Genomic DNA, 24495 nt, shown 5'->3' with positions numbered 1-24495 from the left:
CCCCGCTTTGCTGTCAACACGGCCGCCGGCCACGTCACTCCTCCAAGCCCCGCGAGGCGGCCCCGGGCACTCCTTGGTTGGGGGCAGAGCCCTTTCTGGGGGCCCCGCTGCCCCCGGCCTCCCCCGCTGCTACTTCCCGCCGCACTGCAGCCCGGCCGGCCTCCCCGCTCATCCTCCTCCCGCAGACCTGCACCCGCCTGCTCTTCCCTCCCCCTGTATGCTTTCCCTGGGGAAGCAGAGGGAGCGTCTGCAGGCACGGCCAGGCCTTCTGTGCACCTCCTGCCCCCCCGAGACACTCCCACCCGCCAACTTGCTCATCTGTCTCTTCTCGGCTCTCACTTGTCACTTTCTAACGTGTCTGTTACGGTTTTGCCTATATCCGGCCTTCCCTCCTAGAGCGTAAGCTCCCTGGGGCGAGGATCCAATCCGTTCCGTGCACTGGCGCATCAGAGCCCTCAGTATGCCTGACACAGCACTCACGTAATAGTTGATGAATAAATAAAAGCGTGAGCCAATGAACAGATGGAATGTTCCATCCTCCCTTTACAGTCTCCCCCTGAACACACGTTCGGTTGAACCCTCCCCACGCTGGCCCCTGCACCTCACAAGGCACTTCAGCACCCTCCCTGCAGCTTCCAGGGTGAACCCCTGCCCTGTCCTCTCCCGGGGCTGCCTCCAGCTCCGCCCACATCCTCTCTACAGACAGCAGAGCCTCCGACCCCGACTTGCTTCTCCTCTGAAGCTCTTACCTTCCTGGGTGCTCAGTCAGTGTTTGCCACCTGAAGGAATGAATAAAGCATTTTATCCAAATACAGTAGTAATTTATAATTGAGATATAAATCTGTAATATTTCAAATAAGGAAAAAGTTGTGGGGTTTTTTGTTTTTGTTTTTTTACAAAATGTGCATTTCAAACATGGAAATGCGTGTTTGCTGCCCACCTGCGACATCCGTAGTCAGAGAGGAGCCTCACTGCCCAGGCCCTGGAGGCTGCTGCCGGCAGTGGGAGCCTTACCTCCCAAGTTCACTCTGGCCTAGACACGGGGGCCAGTGTCTGTGACCGCCATGGTCAGCTCCCTTTGCTCTATTTCCTTCTCATTCACGTGAATGATCACGAATCTGAAATGGTACTAATGGTATCTTTGTATTTTTTTCTTCTGTGGTATTTTATCAAAATCTGGAGGCCAAGACCCTCAGTTGGAATGAGCTCATTCGTGTTGACTTCAAGACTTAAGTGATTTCAGAGATGACTGTAGCTCCGAGCTCCTCAAGGCCTGACAGGACAGTAGGGACCCGGTTAACTCGAAGCTCGCTGAAGCCACGTGAGAGCTTATTAGAGTCTAAACTGTCGCCTTCCCTGTGGTTCTTTGTTCATTTTTTTTAGATCAGAGGCTTTGAAACTGTGTACTGCATTGACAGCATGGGGAAGACAAACGGAGGCTTTGTTGAGCTGGGCCCCTGCCACAGGATGGGCGGGAATCAGGTAAACAGCCGGGCTTTGCGATTAATTCCGTCTGCACTGGAAGCAGCTGAGCTGACTGAGCCAGGGTTTAGCCTGGTTTTCCATTTGGTGATTGTGATTGTTTGGTAAAGTAAAACATTCTGTGAAAAACTGACAGTGCTAAAACGTTTACTTAAATGAGGGGATAAGAGCAGTACTGGTTTTCATGTAAACAACCAGAATCTAGAATTTATGTCCGATGTAGGAGATTAGAATATATTCTTGCATGAGTGTGTAACTATGTAAGCCTAGCTCCCTAACAGTATCCACATCTTCCCCCCAGTAGGCTGGGATGCTGTTGCCAATCATGTATATTTCACTAGTATATTCTCTTACTACCTTATGTGAGTATTTTTCTTGTCTCTGATTTACATTGTGAAGCATTATCAGGTCTGTTTCCACATTTTCATTTTCTTACATCGTTGGTACGAAATTCCTATGTTAGTGACCCATTCTGTATCTAAGAGGCTAGAGAACGTAATCCTTTAAGAGTTAGAAGGGGTCTTTACTACCATCAAAATGAATAATTCCTGTGTTTGGACTTACAGTTCTGAACACACAGAAACATGGTAGAGAAATAGCATAGTCATTGAGTTTAATTATAGGAGTTAAGTTTCTTTCTCTCTTTCTTTTTCTTTACTAGCTTTTCCGAATCAACGAAGCCAATCAACTCATGCAGTATGACCAGTGTTTGACGAAGGGTCCTGATGGATCCAAAATTATGATTACACACTGTAATCTGAATGAATTTAAGGAATGGCAGTACTTCAAGGTATTCTGTGTTTCAGTTCTGAAATACATGCAATTTCATTTTAATAACACCTACTGTGTGGAATTTAGACGTATAAACCTTAAACCCTGCATTCACACTGACTTGCATGTCCATCTCACTCACTCATTTGTTTTCCTGAGCACTAGTGACTCATTGTTCCATACTGAAGCATCACTTTTATCCTCTGGTGTAGTATTGTCATGGAAGGAGGCCACCTGGAGTCCATGCAGACCCACTGCTAACTTATCAACACAGGAAAACCAGTGTTCCCTGAGGCAGTCATCACCATTGTTCTAATATCAAAGTCGATCTTTTTAATCCAAAAGTCATTCATTAAAATTACCTATATAATGTGTAAGTATACCTATGTATGACACATAGAAAACGTTGCATTTATTTTTGCATTTTATTAACTTTTAAAATATTGCTGCCTGTTGTCCAGCAGGTGGGGATAGAGACGAACAAATAACATGTTGGACTCAAGGCCTTCAAAGCTTCTCATCACGGCTGCTCGCTAAATGCAACAGGATACGTGTTGCCTGTTGCTTGTTTTAAAGGTCATGTTTAGTTTTTTGTGTGTGTGTGTTTTTTGCGGTACGCGGGCCTCTCACTGTTGTGGCCTCTCCCATTGCGGAGCACAGGCTCCGGACGCGCAGGCTCAGCGGCCATGGCTCACGGGCACAGCCGCTCCGCGGCATGTGGGATCCTCCCGGACCGGGGCACGAACCCGTGTCCCCCGCATCGGCAGGCGGACTCCCAACCACTGCGCCACCAGGGAAGCCCCATGTTTAGTTTTTCACTTGAGTCTGTGGGAGCAGTTTTTCTGTTTCAGCTGTGAATATTCAGAGTTCTGTGCCAGGTTGAGTATTCCAACATAATAATGGTTTTCTGAATAATTTTCAAAGTCTAGACTTGGCTAAAATAAATCAATTTATTATGAAACAAAAAGTTGGGGAGGCTGCCCCAGATTGAAGAAACTGGCAGCCCTGAACTTTCTTTACGCATCTTGTATTCGTTGTCACGTCCTCCCTGTCAGCAAACGCTTGTTTGCCACATAGTGATGATATGACCCAGCTGAATATTCCCAGTTATCATTGTGCCTAATTACTATGAAGTGGTAAGTATGTGTCAGTTGCTGATATTTTTCTTATAACAAGTTAGGAAGGAGAAGATTAACATAAACCCCAGAGAAGAGAACGTTTATTTACACAAAGAAAGATGAATAATAGCAATGAAGGCTAGGGGTGAGTAAGGACAATATTAGTAAACTAGTAAAAGAAGGTTAGCAGATGCAAAACGACACAAGAAGCAGTGGATAAGAATGGAATGTACATATTTTAGATATTTTAAAGGGCAAAGCACTGAATATCCGTTTGTGCATCAGACATTACTAAATATTCACTGGGGCCCTTCAAAAAATATCTAAAGCCCATCATACTATAATGGCAGAGAAGGAAAAAAAGTGCAGAAGTAAAAATAAGCAAAATGCCATAGGACAGCAAAAGAGAGATTAATAGAAGTTATTTCTGATGAGTTTCATGTAGGAAGTATCACTGCACCAGGTCTTGAGATATAAAAAGGCTTTTCATGGAGAATAAATGAGAAAACGGGTGAGCAGAGGCGTGGCATCAAAGTGTAGAGAATTCTAGGAACTGCGTTTGCTCTGGTTCCCTAAGTTGTTCTCCATGGGAAAGAGCGTGGAACTTTGTTTTGTGGGCTTTAGGGAGTGACTGACATTAGTTAAGGATCACAGTGATAGGAAACAGTGGATACTTTTAGGAAAATAATTCTGGAAATACTGTCAAGTATGGACTGGTGAACAGGAGGCCAGCTCGGTCAGTGGTTCCCACTCTGCCCCGTCTCTGGACCCCCTTTACATCCTTACAAACCACTGACACGCTCCCCAGACAGATTTGTTATAGAGGTTACAGCTAACGGTATTTCCTAAGTTGGGAATTAAACCTGAGAATTGTTGTATTTATGTATGTATTCACGTAAATGTAACAATCATAACCATATTACACGTTAATGTAAATAACACTTTTATAATACCCCCAAAAGTGAGAAGAGTGGCATTGTTTTATAGTTTCACAAATGCCTTTAATGTCTGGTTTAATAGATTCTTATTCTGCTTCTGCGTTTAGTTTGATGCAATATGTTGTTTTAGTTGCGTATTTGAGGAAAATCCGGCCTCACGTAGACGTGCAGTTGGAAAACGAGGGGTAATTTAATAGCCTTTTCAGATAATTGAGGCTGTTCTTCTTCAGTGCTACACAAGTGTGTAAGTGGTCGTTTCTTAAAAGCTTTGCAATGTAGAATCTGAACTCCTATCAGTGAACATTTTGTTCTTTGTTGCGTTAAACCCACTGGTCTGTCTCACACTGGAGTGGATCTTTTGTAACATCACACATTCGCTGCTCATTTGGAAAACAGTGGCTCACTAAGTCATGTAAATCTTCCAAATGATGGTACATTTCATCATACAATGCCACATAAATCACAAATATAACCACCGATTTCATCAGAAAAGTCTTTAAGTCTTGTGCAGCTGTCAAGTTCATGGTAATGGATACAAGTTTCCTACAACTCGAATTTTTGCTTGAAAACTCAAATTTTATCCATGGCAACAGATACTGTCAGCTTTATATTTTTGTTTTTTCCTTGAAGTGATGGGCTCGCTTTATTTTCTGGAAAATGGCTACCCAGTCCCAAGTTTGCATAATTGTAATCTGCCTGCAGGTTGTCCTTTCAAGTCAGAATGACATCCCACGAGAGAAGGAGCTCGTTCAACCGTCGGGTCCCGACAACTGCTCATGTGCTGTCCACTCTTCCCATACTACCTCATAGCGTCAAGATTTAATAAAACTAATACGTGGACACCAGGGGGGAAAGGGTGGGGGGTGAACTGGGAGATTAGGATTGACATATGTACACCGCTGAGTATGGAGGAGATATCTAGTGAGAGCCTGCCGTGTAGCGCAGGGAACTCTACTCGGTGCTCTGTGGTGACCTGGATGGATGGGAGGGAAATCCAGAAGGGAGGGGATATGTGTATACATATGTCTGATTCACTTCTCTGTGCAGTAGGAGCTAGCAGGACACTGTGAAGCGCAACTATACCCCAATTAAAAATATAATAAATATTTTAAAAATTAATTAATTAAAAAAATTAAAAATAGGAGACGATCTACATCCCAGGGCCATTCATTATGAGGATTAAATGAATTAATACACCTAGAGCATCTGGTATGCGTCTACCCGGCATAGAGCAAGTGCTCAATAAATGTTAAACGTTATTATCATTAAAAAAAAAAAAAAACTAATACGTTTTTACTGCTTTGTCAAGGGCGTTCTCAAGTGAAACTGGCTTTTTTTTCTTTTTTAATTGTGAGTGTTCGTCCATGGAGAACATGACTGTGTGATTGATGCTACGGCCCCAGCACGTTCACCCAGCATGGCTTTTGCACCATCAGTATAAATGTCCATACGATGAAGAAGGCAGATGGGGCTCTGTGTATTATTATGAAATCGTTTCAACCTTACAGACCCAATCTTAGCTAGTCTGACGACCACACTCTGAACAGCCCTGAGCTGTACTGAAGGAACCTCCAGCAGGTGACCAGGGCTCGACCAAGGCAAGGGTGGTGGGGAGGGGAAAGGATGCACGCCCAAGCCACTGCAGATGTCCGTCCTCAGCCAGCAACTTGGAGGAAAGAAGGAGGGAAATGCAGCCTGAGCTGTGCTGTCCTGAGCACGGGAAAGCTGGTATCGTCATTAGTAGGATAGGAGCTAGAGGAGCAGGTTTGGAGGGGAAGATGATGAATTTAAGTTTGTATGTATTGAATTGGAGGTACCAGCAGTACATCATGACTGAACAATAACAGGATGTGGAAGACTGACGATCAAGAGAAACACAGACTCTGGGGTGTGCCTGGTTCATGCCTGCCCAATTCGCTTGAATAGTCTTCTTACGAAAGCCAGGCTGTGACTTTGTCTAATGTCAGTGATATCACACAGTGCAAATGTAACACTGTGTTTCCCTGTGTCTTCCAGAACCTGCACAGACTGACTCACATTCCTTCCAGAAAGTGCTTGGATCGCTCGGAGGTCCTCCATCAAGTGTTCATCTCCGACTGCGACTCCAGCAAAATGACTCAAAAGTGGGAAATAAATAACATCCATAGTGTTTAGAAGGAATGAAAGAAAGCAGTAACCTACCTACTGACACGTCAATTTATACAGGACTGAAAACCTCCTGAAACCTGCTGCAACTACAGCTCCAAACCCAGAGGCTCTTGAGGAGTCTGAGGACATTGATAAACTGTGATTTTACGATAACATTATCATCTGCAGTTACTGTTTACAAAACTGCTTTTACCTTAAACTTTGTAGATGTTTACATCTTTTTTTTGTTTTGTTTTAAGATGATGTTGGTAATCTGTGCATTTAGCTCTGTTTTATTTAGAACAGAGTAAAAAGCATTGTTGTCTTCTTTGGGATTACACTCAGGGGTCTGAAAGGCAGTTTGATTGTTTTTTTTTTTTTTTTTTTTTTTAACACACTTGAAAAAAGGTTGGAGTAACCAGATCGTCATATGTAACTTGGTGATTATCAACCTGTTGTATCTTTATTTAATTTTACATCTTTTTGAAGCACTGCCACAGGTTATTAGCCAAGGTGGCCTTCCTTCACAGTCATGCTGCTTTTTTGAAAGGTGAATTTCAACACATTTAGTGCCTCTTTTCATTTCTTGGTATATTTCAAGAGCTTTTGATGCAATTTGTAGGATATTAATGATGGAATTGTCACCTGTCTGAGGAATACTTTTACCACTCAGAACTGAATTAATGTGCTACCATTTGCTCTGAAATTGAACGTTGTATTGCTTGAAAAAAGAAATGACAAGATGGAACATCCAGAGCTATTCCGTAGGGTTTGAAGATTGTACGGCATTAACTCCCCTATTTGCTGGCATTCCCAGTGTCCTCTATCAGTACCAACTCCTAAGGCAGCAGGGGGTCTGCTAACTAGAGAAAAATGTCCCCTGACATTGGGGATTGACTTTTCCCCATTCCCTGTCACCATAGAAAACTATAAATAACTCTCAGTTTTGAAACCTTGAAGAGGGGGTAACAAAAACAACAAAACACCACTGTAAACACATCAAAGGTTTGTTCTGACCGAGGTGAGAATTTCCAAACCCTTGTTGGATTAAGCCTTACAAGACTACTGTGTGTTACAACGTAAGCTGTGCAATTTATGAAGCCAAGGGTGAGTAGACGTTTCATTTATATCTTCATGAAATTCCCTGCACAGTTTTTAAATTTTAAAAAAGCCTATTTAAAAATATAGTTCATTAACGAATATAAATTCTGTTAGATTATGTTAGTTCCCTAGTGTTTCTTAATTTTTTTTTGAAAGCATATTTCTATTAGTATTTTTCCAGTGAAAAGAAGACTTGTTTGAATTTACACATTTATTAAGATAGTACCTACTAGAAGAAAACCAAATACTGCAAGTGGTCAATTAATTTTAATTGCTAAATAATGTTTTATTACCTACAAGGTTAAAATGCTATGTCGAATGCAAAACAAATTATTTTAAAAGTGATGAGGTAGGGAATGGCAAGTAAACTAAGATTTTTGATCCTGTAATCATATCAATGAAAGGAATTCACAAACTACTACCAGAGGGAAATATATTTAATTAAAGCCTAAAAAAGAAAAGGGAAAAAACCCTACATTTGTTTAAAAGAAAAGCCTACAGATTTGTTTCTTCCAAGCTTAGCTCTTAAATTTGTAGAGTCAAAGTTCAACATCCTAAACAGAGTTTTATTTATAATTTTTGAATTGCCAATTTGTATTTTGCTACTGATCTCTGATCAACCATTTGAACTTTCATTCATCTCTAGGGATGTTTAAAAAGGAATACATTTATATGATTATATAACTGCAAAATAAATCAACTATAAATAAGAAACTAAGAGAATTGGTACTTTAATTACTTGTGTGTTTGCAAAAAGGCTCCATTTTCTTTGTTGAATAGATTATAACCTTGTTAACTATGCATAGGCCTAAGAAAGGTGGCACATAAACTGTGCATGTAAATTTTAAATGGGTATTTTGTGCAATTCGTTAAGATACTCTATAAAAAATGATTCTATATATTGAAATCAGAAACCTTACCAAACACGAAAACACATCAGAAGCTGCTGCCATAATGACTTTTCTACTGTAGGCTGCTCTGGAAATAATTCCCGTATCCTTGCTTTGTAAGTTGATAATATCACTATGCATTTCTACACATTTTATAAATTTGATTTATGCAGATTTTGATACACTGTATGTTTCTGTAGAAATTGTATAAATATTCAAAATTTTATTAGGGATACATTTGAGAAGTTTATGTATATCTTAATTCTGGGTTGCTTGTTTTTTAGGTGAGAAAAAAATAAAATACTGTATTTTAATCCATGGGTTTTTTAGTACTTGCAATCATTTCTGTATCTAAACACCACGTTTGAAATAATTACTTGATTTTATTGTTTACAAGATACACTAATATAATAGTTAAAATATCATAGACCACAGTTATATGTTGAGTATGTGCTTGAGTGTTGGTTAGAATTCTGCTTAGAGTGTGTTTAGAGTACTCAGAGCTTACCTATCTAAGAAGGAAACATAAAGGCTTATTTTTGCCCCTGGTTGCCTATGTATAGAAAATTTTAAAAAATCACTTACCAGGGCTTCCCTGGTGGCGCAGTGGTTAAGAGTCCACCTGCCGATGCAGGGGACTCGGGTTCGTGCCCCGGTCCGGGAAGATCCCACGTGCCGCGGAGCGGCTGGGCCCGTGAGCCATGGCCGCTGAGCCTGCGCGTCCGGAGCCTGTGCTCCGCAACGGGAGAGGCCACAACAGTGAGAGGCCTGCGTACCGCAAAAACAAAAAAACAGACAAAAAATCACTTACCAATTACGAAAAACAACCCAACAACGTATGTTTTCCCTGGCAGTGTATTCTACTATATCATTGCCCTTTGAAAGCAAAAATTTAAGTCAAAATTCTTTACAACCTGATAGATCGAGTAGAAAGAAGGGAAGCCTACCAACATGAAGTGAGAACCAGGCTGTAGGACCTTGTAGCACAACCCACGACATCTCAGGAGAAGGTACTATGGCTGCCAGCTTTCCGGAGAGGGGCCATGTTGGTCTGGGAAGCTCGGCTGTTGTCATGGCTTCATTTCTCAGCTGCTGTGCCTGAGAAACGTGGAAAAGTGACAGAACACCAGACTGAAGTGAATGGGGGCTCATTTATCTCCTAAGAGATAGCCTTTCACAGGGATCTGGGAATATGTTTCATCATTTCTGGACAGACTGTAATTGGGGGAAAAAAGCCACTTAAAATTCAGTGGAGAACATGACAAGTACCCGACCTGAGCCAGAGGGCTAATAGGCCAGTAATTGGGTATGTGAACATTAATCCATGAGAGAGCACTTTTAGAAGTACCGAGCACTATGAGAATGCATATTATTCATTAGAATCTGTTGCCAAAAAATGGACAAAAGTCAGAATGATTTGGGGGGGGGGACCACTGTCCCTGGGAGTAGAGATTAACAGAAGGGCTGTTTCTAAACTAAATTCGATAATTCCTTTGCCAATCTCCTTTTTTAAGATTTTGAGGACTTCCCCAGCGGTCCAGTGGTTAAGGCTCTGCGCTTTCAATGCAGGGGGTATATGGGTTCGATCCCTCGTTGGGGAACTAAGATCCCACATGCTGTGCGGTCGAAAAAAAAAACTTTTTTTTTTTAAATTTATTTTACTTTTGGCTATGTTGGGTCTTCGTTTCTGTGCGAGGGCTTTCTCTAGTTGTGGCAAGTGGGGGCCACTCTTCATCGCGGTGTGCGGGCCTCTCACTATCGCGGCCTCTCTTGCGGAGCACAGGCTCCAGACGCACAGGCTCAGTAGTGGCTCACGGGCCTAGTTGCTCCACGGCATGTGGGATCCTCCCAGACCAGGGCACGAACCCGTGTCCCCTGCATTAGCAGGCAGATTCTCAACCACTGCGCCACCAGGGAAGCCACCCCACCAAAAAAAGCTTATAAAAAAAAAAAAAGTTTGAAATGCCCATAACTGTGGTTGGTGGGTTTTGGTTTTGTAAGTGGATCAGGCCTTGGGCCCACGTCTGAGCAGAGGTGGCATAAGGGTGCCTTAATTTTCATAACAGAATGATATTACAGTCTGCTCATCTGAATAGTATAGTATGGTGCACTTGTCTGCATTTGAATCCCTGTTCCATTACAAATTACCTGTGTGACCCTGGCAAGTTATTGATGCTTCTCTATGCCTCAGTTTCCCCATTTGTAAAAGGGGGGGAAATAATAGTCCTGTTTTATAGGATTTTTATTAGGCTTGTATGGGTTAACATACATGCAGTGCTTAGAATAGTTTCCAGCATATAATCAGGGTAATATAAATGGTAGCTATTGTTACCTGGTTTCAAAGTCTAAAGTCGGTCTTTAATCAGAACTAAGACAGCTACACTGCAGACCCTCTATAAAGGCTATGTGTGTGTGTACCTGTTTCATATGTGAGATATCATTACCTCCACTTTCCAAGTGAAGAATTTAAGCTCATAAGTTAAGCATATACACTGGGGGTGAAATGGTTATCCATAAGAGAATAAGTTGTTATCTCTACCTCACACCGTTCATGTGTAGAACGTAGTTTTCAGTGGTCGAATTTATAATTTAACCCTTGGATAGAACTAAGAGCATCTGGAAGAATGTCTAAGATAGAACATTCTTTATCTTTAAACGAAATTTCTCTTGGGCTTTTGATATGAGCAAATAAACTCCAGCTGTCTTAATGATTAAATGGCCAAAACTAAAGCTTCCAGTAGAAAATAGAGATGAATAGACTTCCTCATCTGGCCATAGCATAGTAATTGTTACTGTCCTAAACAGAATGCTGCTGTCCTTAACAGCTATAAAACAGGACAAAATATATGCAGCAGCTGTTTTTAGGAATTGGGTGACAGGCAAAGAAGACTGTGATAACTTGAGAAAAAGGAAGCACACAGGGTGAACCCCGGTTCAGCATGTCTGCCTGCCTGGAGAACTTTTCCCACCACGGTACAGGAAAGGAGCTCAAACCCTGGTGATTCAGCCAAGCTGAAGAGGCTGCAGAGACAGCTGGAATTGACAGGGCAGGTCACTGGAGGGGGCTGCACTTGAACACCAGGAGACGTGTACAGCAATTTTTTACAGCACTACCATTTATAACAGCAAAAGCTCCAGGAACAACCTAATGACCCATCAACAGGAGAGTGGATCATTTGTGGTATAATCACATGATGGAATGTTACAAGGCAGTGAACGTGAATGAACCAGTTAAAAACAAGCCAGTAGGGTAGTGTTGAGTGAAAAGGGCAATTCCCAGAAGACTTCATTCAACAAATACGTTTTGTAAAATCAAAAGCAACTAAAACATACAGTAAGTCATACGTGTGATCAAATATACGTGGATAAAATGTGATTGAATAAAAGGTTAACTTATAGTTACCAGACAAGAAAGGGAAGAGGGGAGAGGAGACAAATTAGGGGTATGGGATTAACAAACGACTAGACGTAAAAATAGATAAGCAACAAGGATTTACTGTATAGCACAAATTATACCCAATTTCTTGTAATAACCTATAATAGAGTATGATCTGCAAAAAAACTGAATCACTATGCTATACACCTGAAATTAACACAATACTGTAAATCAACTATACTTCAATTTAAAAAAGGTTAAATAACTTGTCCAAATTCCCAAATTTAGTATTGGAGTCAAGGACATAACTCCAGTACTCAGTATCCCCAGAGCCCTGTGGGAGGAATGTCTATTGTACTTTCCACATAACTAGTTTTCCTCTCCACCTAAACTGTTAAGAATCTCAGAAGTGAGAAACTGTTAAGAATCTGGTACTCTTATCGTAGCAAGTATATTATTAACACATACATATTGTTATGCATACTTTTAGCTAATATTTATTATTCACTATTTCTTGCCACTAGGATGTCTTAGATGTATTGTCTCATTTAATGCTCAAAAAAAAATTGATTTTAACACCTGAGGAAACTGAAAGGTTACACGTGAGGTCTGACGTTACCAAACTGATAAGAAGCAGCCCTATTCATACTGATCTGATTCCCAGTGTAAACTCATCAGCTCACTCTTAATTTCTTTCATAACTTCGTTTTTCCTTTTGTACGTATTTTATATAGTTTGTTCTTTGTATAAGCCATCTCACCTTTATTGCAAAAATGTAGAGAATCAAAGAATAACACATGAATCTATGAATTACAATTTCGCTTTCTCTTTACCTACTGCCCTAGGGCACTGTCCTCGTTGATTGCTATGTCTTCCTGAAGAAAGGAGACTGGACCAGTTCTGAAATTTGATACTACATACTGCTTAAAAGTTTTGTTTTTTTTCCTTTTAATATGACACTAATCGTGCTCCTGAGCCACTATTCTATAGACATGTTAACTCCCAGGATGAGGCTAAGAGAGGTCTGCGCTAAGTCCTGAAGAACAAAGGTTCAGGAGCCCAATATTCCATTAAGACCTCAGAGACAATGTCTATATTTACCTTTACAACAGGTTAAGAAGTTAGATGAGTTTCCAGTCAGGGCAAGAAGCGTTTCTAGACAACTAGGAAAATAATGCTTAGCGGGGAGGCCTATACTTAAACTTTTACCAACAGCCCTAACTCAAGTAAATGTTATTAATAATCCTACATTTACCTACACTAATTTATAGAAGTGGCAAACCGGTGACCCTTGACAGAATCTTACCTACAGACATGTTTTCTTTGAGCCTGACATTTGAATTCATTGCCAATATTTACAATTCAGATTTCACATTTTTTAAATATCTAGAATTCTGGTTCCACTTGAAAATTGGGGAGATTTGGGAATCCTAGACCCACATTTCCATCCAGCAACAGGACTGAGCTAAACAATGGCTGTCCCCTTCATCCTGGGCATTTATGTTTACAAATGTTTATAGAATAGTTACTCTTTCTGGCACGAAGTGTACAAAAATGGCTTATTTCTAGAGAGAGATGTTTTATTTTTAAAAGGACTGGATCTTATGCATCGGCAAAACAGGCCCTTTAGCTTTCTTCTTGCTATTCCCCAAGAAATAAAATCATTACTGCTTTGTAAACATTTTTAGTGGCATACGTAGTAATAGAAAGTCAGCTTTAAGATAAGGCTATGTTTGGCTAAGACAAACTTATGGTTTAGTACTTACAGTAAATGATGCTGTTAAAGAGCAAAACACAAAAAGGCATACTGTCCCATACTGAGCAAGTTTGCAAGTTACATAAAGGGACCGCAGGATCTTCTAACACAGCTTTTATAGATTAAAAGACCAAAAGTAGTGGCTACCATCTGGAAAGAAATTTGAGACCCTACTTCAGTTCTTGCACCAAAATAAATTACAGAAGGATCAAAGATTTAAGTAATAAAAAGTAAGAAAGCAAAGACAATTTTTATAATCTTTGAGTGGGAAAGGCCTCCCAAGGCCACTAGGGAATAAATTTGCCTACATAAAAACAAATCTTTGCATGAAGACAAGCATCATAAAGTCAAAAGACAACATAGAAAAAAATATTTACAATGCAGGTCACAAAGGGTCATTTTCCTTATTTCCCACAAATTACTAATAAGACCAATGAGACAGAAGACCACGGGAAACACTAATGGCTCTTTAACATAAAAATATGCTGAATTCATAATAGGAGGAACCATTTTTTATATATCAGAATAGCAAAGATTATGCAGTTTGAGAATGATAATGTTGCTGAGATGAGGAAATAGACATTCATTGCTGTGCAGTACACATTAGTAAAACTTCTGAGAGTGAGCAGGTTCTGCCATATACCAAGTACAGGTTTTAGCTATTATAATTAGCACAATTTTAAATGCACAAACTTTTGAACTTTTTGAAATCATACAAGGATATTCATGGCAATGTTGTTCTTAAAGCAAAAAAACCCACAACCATAAGTATCTTTAAGGAACTGGTTACATTGTGATCTATTCAATGGGCTACTATGCAGATGGCTATTGAAGTGAAATGTGGCAGCTCTGTTGTGCTAAGAATCTAAAATGATGAGAATTAAGGGGCAGAACAACATATATAATAAGCTTCCTTTTGTGCAACATTGATATATATGCACATATGACTGTTGTGCTTCAGTCTCTCTTGAAGGGTCAATTATTACATTACTGGAGTTGCCCCCTGGGAGAACCTGGTAGTTGGAAATCAAGGTTGTAAACTACCCACTATATAGCCCTTTTACATTTTTTACCATCAAGATATGACTTATTTTTAAAAAGAAAAGGGGGGGCAGGCGGTTTTCATAAACACATCCCCAAGTACTGGCTGGACTGGGATAGAACCTGATTCTTACCCCCATTTCAGAGCTTTCCAACATAACCACTCCTTGAGGTCATTTAGTCCTGAAAACAAGGGTATTTTAAATTTTGATCCACACTTAGAGAAAATATCAAATATGAGGACTCATCTCAAATGCTGAGATTATGGAACAACTCTTGATTTTAAAAGAATGAGTCACTCTTAGACATTTAAACTATATTTCATTTAAAGAACAGAATGAAAGCAAACACAAAAACTCCCAAAAAGAAAGGTGACAAGGAACCAGATAGGTCTGCTTCATGGGTCTAATTTATAGATATAGAAATCCTTAAGAAACAGACTCTATTTCAATTTTAAAAACTCCTATTTAGTATCTTTTCTATGCATTAAGTACTGTTGTAAATACTTAACATTCTCATTTAATCATTAAAACACTGCGAAGTAGGTACTGACACCCTACACAGATAAGGAGAAATAAGCCCAGAGGTAAAGTCCATACAGCTAGCATTTGGTACAGCTGGGGAACTGGGATCCAGACCTAGGCGTGTCTCTAAAACACCTTACCCCCAATTTTTTAGCATTAAGTCACCTAACACCAGGAAATACTTTTTAAATACATAAAACTAGTTTTCATTTTATGATCAGGAAAAGCCCCAAAACAACAACTGTGATATTAATGGAGGGCAATCTCTAAGAGGGCTGAAGATTCTACTTCAGTCCATCTGCTCTGGGAATTATGCTAATACCTTACCTTCCATTTAACAAGTTTGGTTAGTATTTCCTGTGTCAGAAATAATTCCAAATATGGCATAAGATGGACAACCAAGGCTCCCATGGTTGGGTAATAAGAATTTTGGCTCCTATTTTTAATAATTGATAGGTAACCAAGATTGTCAGGTTTAACTATGAAACTATCGACAAATAGGTTTCTTCTATAATCTCTTAGACAACAGATGGCTAACTTTCACTAATAACTTGATAACTATTTACAATAGTTATCTAAATTCCAATGCAAGCAACTGCTTCCTCAAATGAGCATTTCCTAGTAACTGCTTTCACCTGTAAATAAATATCCTCGTAAAATCTCGCCTAACTACAGTCATGGAAAATCACAACCACCATCTCAAAAGCTTTCTTGGGTTAGTTACTGAGAATTCTAGGCTTAAGACCACAGTGATTTTTAAGATTTAACTCAAAATTCACTCTGGTATTCTACCCCAAACTAGATCATTATCAACAGAAAATGTAAACCTGTTCCTATTGTTTTTAAAAGTTTATGTGTTTTTAGGTATGGAGTCACTGTATGAGCTCCTCTGCCTCGTACTAAAAAAGAAAGTTTCTCTCAAAATAAAATGTCACCTAAAAAAAAGGGACAAGTTAGCTAACAAATGAACATAAATGTCAAGAACAAACCTTGCTCATTTTATAAAACTGCATAAATGTTTGAAGTTCATTAAATTCCACCGCTGGTTTTTAAAGAACACTTTGTAAATATGAATAATATGGGCATGTTTGACTTTTAAACAAACATTATACTAAATCAACCATGTCTGAGAACTATTAGGCAGAAAAACAAAAAAAAGTTGACATGGTTCCAGACCATGACTTTTAAAGCAAAAGCTAATTGAGCATATACGACAAAGACAAATGAAATAATATACATAATTTTATTACAAAAACTTTTTAAAAAAAACAATGCAACACTCTCATTCTAGAAAACCCAAAATTTACTATTGATACTAATTTCTATGAGTTTGCTGTGCTACCATACACAAGTCAAAAAGTTAAAGAAACCATTAAATATTCAGAAACATTCATCAAAAGCTTTAAATTCTAACTGTATGTAGTAGCCCCTCAAAAAGCTACAACCTGCATTTTTAAAAAAGTATTTTCTCTACAAAGAATCTTATCAGCTATACAAACAACTGTACAGTTTTTATACTGAAGCTAATATTGAGCTGCACTTGAATTCACATTCTTAGCAAAACCACTGCCTGAGCACACACGCACACTGCACACGCATCGTTACAGGATAGCCATTCATTCCTCATCTTCATCCTCTTCCTCCTCATCTTCATCCTCTTCCTCCTCTTCCTCTTCCTCATCTTCTGGTTCATTCTTCTTCTTGGAGCCTGTTGGCCTGCCAGGGCCCTTCTTTCCCGCTTCACTCTTGCCCTTGGCACGGTATGCGGCAATATCCTGAGATATTGTCAAAAAAATAAAATCGTCATCCGGTGTCATTACTCAACCATGAAAACCACTAAGTTGTAAACAATCTAAGATTATTGGCCAATAACCCCGATGACTGTCTAAAACTTGGTTTTGAGATCATTTGTTCCCTCCAGGCCTTCGAAAGCTAATGATGTAAAATAACGGGGGTGTATCAGATTGATGTCTGTCAGTACTTTCACTACCGTCATCTGTTAGCGGCACATAGCCTGTCCCCTGACCTCACATTTTAGATACACCTACATGAAACATTTAACCCTCCATTCTCAACTAAGAGATGCATTTTACCACAAATACATTTGAATGCAGCAACCTCCCAGGGCTACAAACACCGGTTGCAGTCCAAAGAAAGGAGGTTCCAATTAGCTTATACTCCTTAAGTGTACAACTCTCATTAGACCTTTTCAAAGCAAAGCTGACAACCATTAACACTGACCTACGGAAGGTTCCCCACTTGCTAGTCAGGGAAAACTGACTACAGCTTATACCTATTAACATACAGCTTACACCTACTTCTAACATGCTCATTTAGAAACTGGCTACCAGATTTCAACCTTGCCCCCCAAAAATGCAGACAACACACCTTTTCATACTTCTCCTTTAGCTTAGCTGCTTTCTGTTCATAGGGTTGTTTGTCTTTGGCTGACTGCTCGGACCACATTTCACCCAATTTTTTGGCAGTATCGCCAATGGATAAGCCAGGGTGCTCGCTCTTGATCTTTGGGCGATGTTCGGAGCAAAACAGGAAGAAGGCAGATCTGAAAGGAAGGAACAGAGCTGTAATGACCTGAATGAAAAATCATGGGGGCAGTTCAGTTGACTGAAAAGAAAACAAAAAAAAAAAAAAAAAAAAAAAAACTTACGGAGGCCTTTTAGGCGCATTGGGATCTTTTTTCTTTCCCTTCTTGTCACCTTTGGGAGGAACATAATTCTTCATCTCCCTGTCATAGCGAGCTTTGTCACTTTTTGCCATATCTTCAAACTTGGATTTTTCCTTGGCAGACATGGTCTGTGGGCATGAAAGCAGCAGTGAAAATGCAATACTGTAAACCGACATCCGTCCCCGAAAAGGCAGGGTTCTCTTCAGGGCCACATTTGCCTCCGTCGTCTTAAAATACACCAGCACCCCGAAGTCCTGTGCCTCTGACTCCGAATAAAACACTGGGGCCAGTCGGCGGCGGAGACAAGTTCAATGTCACGGCCACCTGCCCGCGTGAGGACCCTCGCTCTCACCTTCCATCTCTCGGAACATTTCTTGGAGAACTCAGCGAAGTTGACCGAGGAATCGGGGTGTTTCTTCTTGTGCTCCTCCCGGCAGGTCTGCACGAAGAAGGCGTACGAGGACATCTTGCCCCGCGGCTTGCTGGGGTCGCCCTTCCCCATGATGCTGCTGCGGCGGCGCGTCCACCTGGCGGGAGAGCGCGGCGGGCGCTAGCGGGCGATGCGCCTTCCCGCCCAAACGCCGCCGCCCCCCACCCCCCGGGCCCGCCACCCCCGCCCGGCCCTTCCTGACAGGAAAGCCCCCGGCTTCCACGCCGCGAGCCCTGCTCCGAGCTGCCGCCTCGCGCCCCGCGTCCAAAACACTCCAGAGACGGGCCCGGACGAGCTTCCCGCCTCCGCAGTCCGGCCCGCCCGGCCAGCACCCGGATTCCGCCCGCGGGGCGAGCCCCGAGAGCCGCAGGCGCCCGGGCCGGCCGTGAGGCAAGGGGGTCGGCCGGCCACGCACCCCACGCCCGGGTCCGGCTCTTGCCTGGCGGTAGCTTTTCCTCAGAGTACCGCGCAGCGGCCGGGTCCGACCGCGACGCTCCTACCCGCGGCTCCGGCGTGAAGTGGTATGTCGCTAACGCAATCCTCCGTCTCTTGTTTTGCAGACTTCTCCGCGCCACGGCAACTTGACGAGCCGGGCCACAGGCCACACCCCCCGCCGCTCCTATTGGCCCTGGGGATTATTCAAACTCAGAGAGGCCCCGCCCCCTCGCCACGGCGGCTTCCGAATGGCCGGTGTGTCTCCAGGCTCGTCCCCCCGGCCGCAGCCTAGCAGGTTCGGTGGGTCGCCCGGGTAGTTAACTCCTAGACCCGTTAGAACCGGTCAGGAGAGGAATGTGCTGCTCGATCCTGATTGGCGGCCGGAAGAGGGTTTGAAAAATGGCGGGCCTGGCGCTGACTGGCTGGGGCGGGCGGCGGGGGGCGCGGTTGGCCCGTGGAGAAGCCCCGCCAGATTTAAAAATACCGTGTCGCGAGTCCGCGGGCTGCTCTCCGGGGTCGACGGCGCTCGGTTTGCGGGCGCTGAGGGGGCAGAAGCGGCTCGCCCCGCCGACCCCGACGGCGGCCCAGGTCCTGTTTGTCCCCCGCCCCAGCACGGCCCAGAGCCCCGGCTCCCGGAGCGGTGGTCGCCGCCCCGTCTGGAGAATAACAAATACGGAGGCTGAGGAGCCTGCGCTGCGGCCGACGGCCGGCGCCGCCGGGTGTCGCTGAGGCTGGGGTAGGACCCGAGGAAGACAGGTGGCGGGGACCGGGGAGGGGCGGAGGGAGCCATTACCGTCCCCATGGGGGTACCGCACGCCCACGAAGCAGGGCGCCTTCCGCCCACGGAGTCCGCGAGGGGCCACTCCTCCCTCCCCCTTCGTCCCAGGCGTCAAATCCCGGGGTAAACAGGGCCGCCCGCGGGCGGCGGGGCGGGGCGGGGCGGGCGGCGTCTTCCCGGTCCCGCCCCTGCATCCGGGCTCCGATCCCGGGCCGCGGCCCCGGGGCCGGGCCCACACCCCTCCCTCCACCCCTCAGCCTCTCCACCTGAGCGCTGCGACGCCCCTGCCCCCCTCCCGAGGCCAGCCCGCTGTCACCGCAGTGGTCACTGTCTGGTCCCCCAACGCGATCGTTTTTAAAACCTTTTCCCTATCAAAGATTCCCTTCGAGACTCGCGTGAAAGCTCCGCACCCCCCGTTGCATTTATGCGCCAAACTGCGCGCCGCGGCGTTTCCAGGCTCCTCAGAGCCCAGGTTAAGAATCTTCGCTTTAGTGTCTGGTGAGAGCGCAGCCGAGCGACCTTAGCTTACTGCTTCCAGGCGTCACCAGCCGCCTTTCCCGGGGTAGGAGGACGTTGACTGACATCTTATGCTATTTCTGTGTTGTGTTTAGTTTTGAGGGTTATTTTTTCCTCTTGGCCCATATGTTAACAGTGACAGTTGGTTTCAACAGATTTTAAATATTCTTTCCTTTCTCAGTAAGTTAGCTGGCATTTGTTAGACTGTGTGCTCCTATTTGGTTTGGACACGGTGATCATACTCGCTAGAACCTCAGTTCCAGCAGCTAATTTTCTAGATTTACTAATTAAAAACTAGGTTTTTGCAAACGGAAATGGATGTTAGTTGCACAACATTGTGCATGTCCTCAATACCACTGAATTTTAAAATAAAGTTGAAAAGTAAGGCATCAGTGATCTGTTCATTGCTATTTGAATAATGTATGATTTGTTTTTTCCATTTGGATTTTTGTGTGCTTTTATAGCACGATTGTAACTGTGATCTTATTTGAGAATAGGGTCATTGCAGATGTAATTAGTTAAGATGAGGTCATACTGGAGCTGGGTAGGCCCCTAATCTAATATGATCGGTGTCCTTGTTAAAAGGGTTTGTTTGGCCATAGAGACAAGCATGGAGGTAAGATGATGTGAAAAGACAGAGGGAGAAGATGGCCATCTACAAGCTAAGGAGAAGGGCCTGGAATAGATTTTTCCCGTACAACCATCAGGAGGAGCCAACCCCACTGACACCAATTTCCATTCTTTATTCCATCACAGCAGAGAACAGGAAAACATTTCTATATTTAATCTGCATTTACCCTCCATGCCAAGACTTCACTCTGCTGTACTTCCTGACCTAAAAGTAACATTGAGATGCACAGTGAAGTCATAAATGAAAGAAAGCTTAAGTGAGATCTAGACAGTGGTTGGTTATAGAACAACTTTTTTTTTTTTTAATGGCAACTATATACAGAATCTGGTAGCACACACACAAAACTCTAATCCCAAAGGTTGTTCAAAAAAAATGGATTAAATATACAAGAGGCCTAGTTCACTATTATGAATTACTTGGTATATTCACTATGTCATGACTAATATGACTTTATCAGAAAACTGAAATGTCCTATGAAGAGGTAGTACTAAAGGTGTTTCTCATTGTGCCACTAATCCTGTTATGGTTCTAAATGGGAAAATAAGATTGTATTTCTAAAGAAAAAAAAAAAGGTTGTACTCAACTTTAAAGCCATTTCTTTTCAGAAACATATCAATTTCATATATTCTAAAACTAATTTTCCAAATTTATTTTTATTAGAATACTACATCTTCCTAAAAGATGATAAAGGGGAAAGTGTTTATGTTTCTCATAAAAAATGTATAAATTAAAATCCAACAAGGGCTGTGATTTTGAACAGTACACTTAACATTTCTAGACTTTTGATTGACAAACTGTAAAATGACATTTGGGGGATAATCTCTAAGTTTTATGATGCTATAATTCTGCAAATATGTGATCATAATGTGAGGAAATATTTTAATTTTAGCAGTTGTTAGGTGGTCAAGAGATTATAAATAAAATTTAAAAGATAAATAATTTGTTTCCAGGAAATCCTTTGGTTATAAGTACCAATAAGTGTGAGCCCAGTTACTTCAAAACAGTATTTAATGAAGTAAGAGTTTTATAGCTACTCAAATGTAATAAACTACATAGAACAAACTTTAGATTACACATTATTGCTCAGTTATCTTCGTCTTCTAGTAAAATGATCTTACCAGGGTTTTTCCCCCTAGGCGATACCAATCTGTCACTTTATTTCCCAGACTTTGCCTGAGTTCAGCATCTCACAAACTGTAACAGCATAGATATTTAGCAATAAATTAATTATGAGCTAAGATCGAAGCTGTTTCCAAAGTAGGTCCCCTATCCTATAATATAAATAGCTGTTCTGTAGATAACCTGGAATTTATCTACAACAATGTCAACCTGACAGGATTGTGTAGAAATAATCTGGGTTGTGCTACCTATTGAAATTCATATCATTTATTCAGTCAGTTATCCTAAAAACTTGTACTTTTCATAATCATCAAATCATACTGGAAAACCATGAGGGGAAGAAAATATATACATTTTTTGTAACCTCCCCTCATACACACAAAGCAGTAAATGATAAGTTCTCAATAATTATTATTATTGATTGATTAACTCATGTAGTTAGTCCAAATTAAGTATACTTTCCGTAAGGTAAGTTGCATATAAAATTATTATTGTTCTCTCAAGTTGCAAAGTTAGTGTAAAAAACGGAAAGCCGTTACTTGCTCTGCATACATATTACTTTCTGAAAGATGAATCTTACATTGGAGTTTAATATTTTCAAGTTGTTTGAAAGGCAGAGGAGAAGAAAAAGCATACTCAAGTGTTATCACATGGGCACAGCCATTTGTGAGTAGACCACTAGTTCTGAGGCCTAACTGTTAAGAGTCACATTAGTGATGCAGCTCAACAGTAAATTTTTGAAGAAATGAAAATGCAGGTAAAGAAAAAACAAAAGCCTCTCGTTCTGCTGCTGGCATTTTCAACAAAAAATGATAAGAAAACGAAGGTATTTTGTTTTTCTTCAAAATAAAAAAACAACTATTACTTTTGTGAATCAGTGTGAACTAAACGTCCACCGAAAGAGCAGAAATGAATCTTTGATAGTCTTTCAGAGCTAAGGAGACAGAGACCACCAAAACCTAAAGCAAAAGGGCATGTGACAATGTCTAAGGATCAGGAACGAGCCAGATGTGAACTGGGTCTTACAACACAGCCTGGATACACACAGCTCAGTCCCTCATTGGATTGAGATAATCAGTCCCTTATCCTTCTACCTATTAGAGGGGTTCGTTCTGCCCTACAGAGGAAAGGTCAAATCCTCTCTAGTAGAAGAGGTCATCTGAAGCAAATCATAATAAAAAATGTGAAAACTAAAGACAGAAAACATCTTAGGAATCAGAGGAAAAAGACAGTAAATTTTAAAAAGCAACAGTAAGCCTGAATGCTGACTCTTCAACAGAACTATGAAATCCAGAAGATCATAGAAGGACATCCTTAAATTACTAAAGAAAAAAACCAAACTGCTAACCTAAAGTTCTATATCCGGGGAAAAAGCTTTCAAGAATTAAGGCAAAATAAAGATGTTTTCAGACAAGAAAAAGCTGAGAATTCATTCCCTCAGTCCTGCTTAAGGAAAATGATCCTAAATCCTCAGGAGGAGAAAAAGAACACAGGCAAGGGTAATTATGTAAATTATTTGTTTAAAACAGAATAATAATGTCTTGTGCATTTTTATAACATGTAGAAGTAGATTCTAAGAAGAGATAGGAGGAATAAATGCAGTTAAATTGTAAGCATCTTTTTGTTGTTCAGAATATGATAAAAGTAATCATTTGTATTAAGCTGTAATATGCCTAGCATGATGTACGTACTTTGATTGGGGTCCTAGTTACACAGGTATGTGTATATATACACTTATATACATACACATGTAGGTATGTGCATGTGCAAAAATTCATCCTCCTGTATGTAGGATACCAGGTCTTTTTTTTTTTGCGGTACGCGGGCCTCTCACTGTTGTGGCCTCTCCCATTGTAGAGCACAGGCTTTGGACGCGCAGGCTCAGCGGTCATGGCTCACGGGCCCAGCCGCTCCACAGCATGTGGGATCCTCCCAGACTGGGGCACAAACCTGTGTCCCCTACATCAGCAGGCGGACTCTCAACCACTACGCCACCAGGGAAGCCCGGATACCAGGTCTTGAATAAGTCTATGCTTCAAAAGCCAATGACTAATGGCTAGTAAACATATGAAAATATGTTTAACATCATTAATCATTAGAAAAATGCAAATTAAACCCACAGTAAGATATCATCTCACACCCACTGGGATGACTATAATCAAAAAGAAAATAGCAAGTGTTGGTGAAGATGTGGAAAAATTGGAACACTCATGCATCACTGATGGGAATATAAAATAGTACAGTCACTGTGGAAAACAGTTTGGCAGTTTCTCAAGATTTAAACATATTTACCCAGCAATTCCACTCCTAAGATCTACCCAAGAGGAAGGAAAACCTATGTCCACAAAAATAACTTGTATATGAATGTTTATAGCAGCCTTACTTGTAATAGCCCAAAGCTAGAAACAATCCCAATGTCCACTAACTAATGAATAAATAAACAGAAATGTGGTGTATCCATACACTGGAATACTATTCATCAGTAAAAAAAGAATCAAGGGGGAAAAGGGACAAACACTGATAAAAGCTATAACATAGATGAACCCTTAAAAACATTATGCTAGGGCTTCCCTGGTGGCGCAGTGGTTGAGAGTCCTCCTGCCGATGCAGGGGACACGGGTTTGTGCCCCGTTCCAGGAAGATCCCACATGCCGTGGAGTGGCTGGGCCCGTGAGCCATGGCCACTGAGCCTACGTGTCCGTAGCCTGCACATCTGCAGCCTGTGCTCTGCAACGGGGGAGGCCACAACAGTGAGAGACCCGCGTACCACAAAAAA

At 41.8% G+C, this 24495-nt stretch overlaps 2 protein-coding genes across 9 annotated transcripts in view; one reads left to right on the top strand and one right to left on the bottom strand.

Moving 5' to 3' along the window:
* GALNT7 (polypeptide N-acetylgalactosaminyltransferase 7) overlaps positions 1–8745 on the top strand; it is a 118982-nt gene extending 110237 nt beyond the window's left edge. For 5 of the 6 annotated variants that reach the window (XM_027087998.1, XM_027087996.1, XM_027088002.1 and 2 more), the window contains 3 exons: positions 1384–1482; positions 2144–2272; positions 6326–8745. In XM_027087998.1, the coding sequence (XP_026943799.1) occupies positions 1384–1482; positions 2144–2272; positions 6326–6463 (366 nt within the window). In that variant the 3' untranslated portion in view covers positions 6464–8745. Of the gene's footprint in view, positions 1–1383; positions 1483–2143; positions 2273–2465; positions 2627–6325 lie in introns of all 6 variants that reach the window. The other variant, XR_003428975.1, reaches the window with a different exon arrangement.
* Positions 8746–16348: 7603 nt separating this feature from the next.
* HMGB2 (high mobility group box 2) lies at positions 16349–18787 on the bottom strand. 3 transcript variants are annotated; one of them, XM_027087856.1, is made up of 5 exons: positions 18443–18641; positions 18163–18337; positions 17793–17938; positions 17513–17687; positions 16349–16899 (listed from the first exon to the last, which is right to left on the bottom strand). In XM_027087856.1, the coding sequence occupies exons 2-5, from the start codon at positions 18310–18312 to the stop codon at positions 16741–16743; spliced, it is 630 nt and encodes a 209-aa protein (XP_026943657.1). In that variant the 5' UTR covers positions 18313–18337; positions 18443–18641; the 3' UTR covers positions 16349–16740. The 3 variants fall into 3 exon arrangements, with proteins under 3 accessions (XP_026943657.1, XP_026943655.1, XP_026943656.1); XM_027087854.1 differs by lacking the exon at positions 18443–18641 and adding an exon at positions 18680–18787 and having other exon boundaries at positions 16354–16899; XM_027087855.1 differs by lacking the exon at positions 18443–18641 and adding an exon at positions 18656–18770 and having other exon boundaries at positions 16354–16899.
* Between the last annotated feature and the right edge of the window lie 5708 nt (positions 18788–24495).

Source organism: Aethalodelphis obliquidens, unplaced genomic scaffold (assembly GCF_003676395.1).
Source record: "Aethalodelphis obliquidens isolate GAN/ISIS:26980383/991018 unplaced genomic scaffold, ASM367639v1 scaffold61, whole genome shotgun sequence".
Lineage (NCBI taxonomy): Eukaryota > Metazoa > Chordata > Mammalia > Artiodactyla > Delphinidae > Aethalodelphis > Aethalodelphis obliquidens.
The sequence above is the reverse complement of the archived record's forward strand: the minus strand, read 5'-3'. Positions and strand labels throughout refer to the sequence as shown.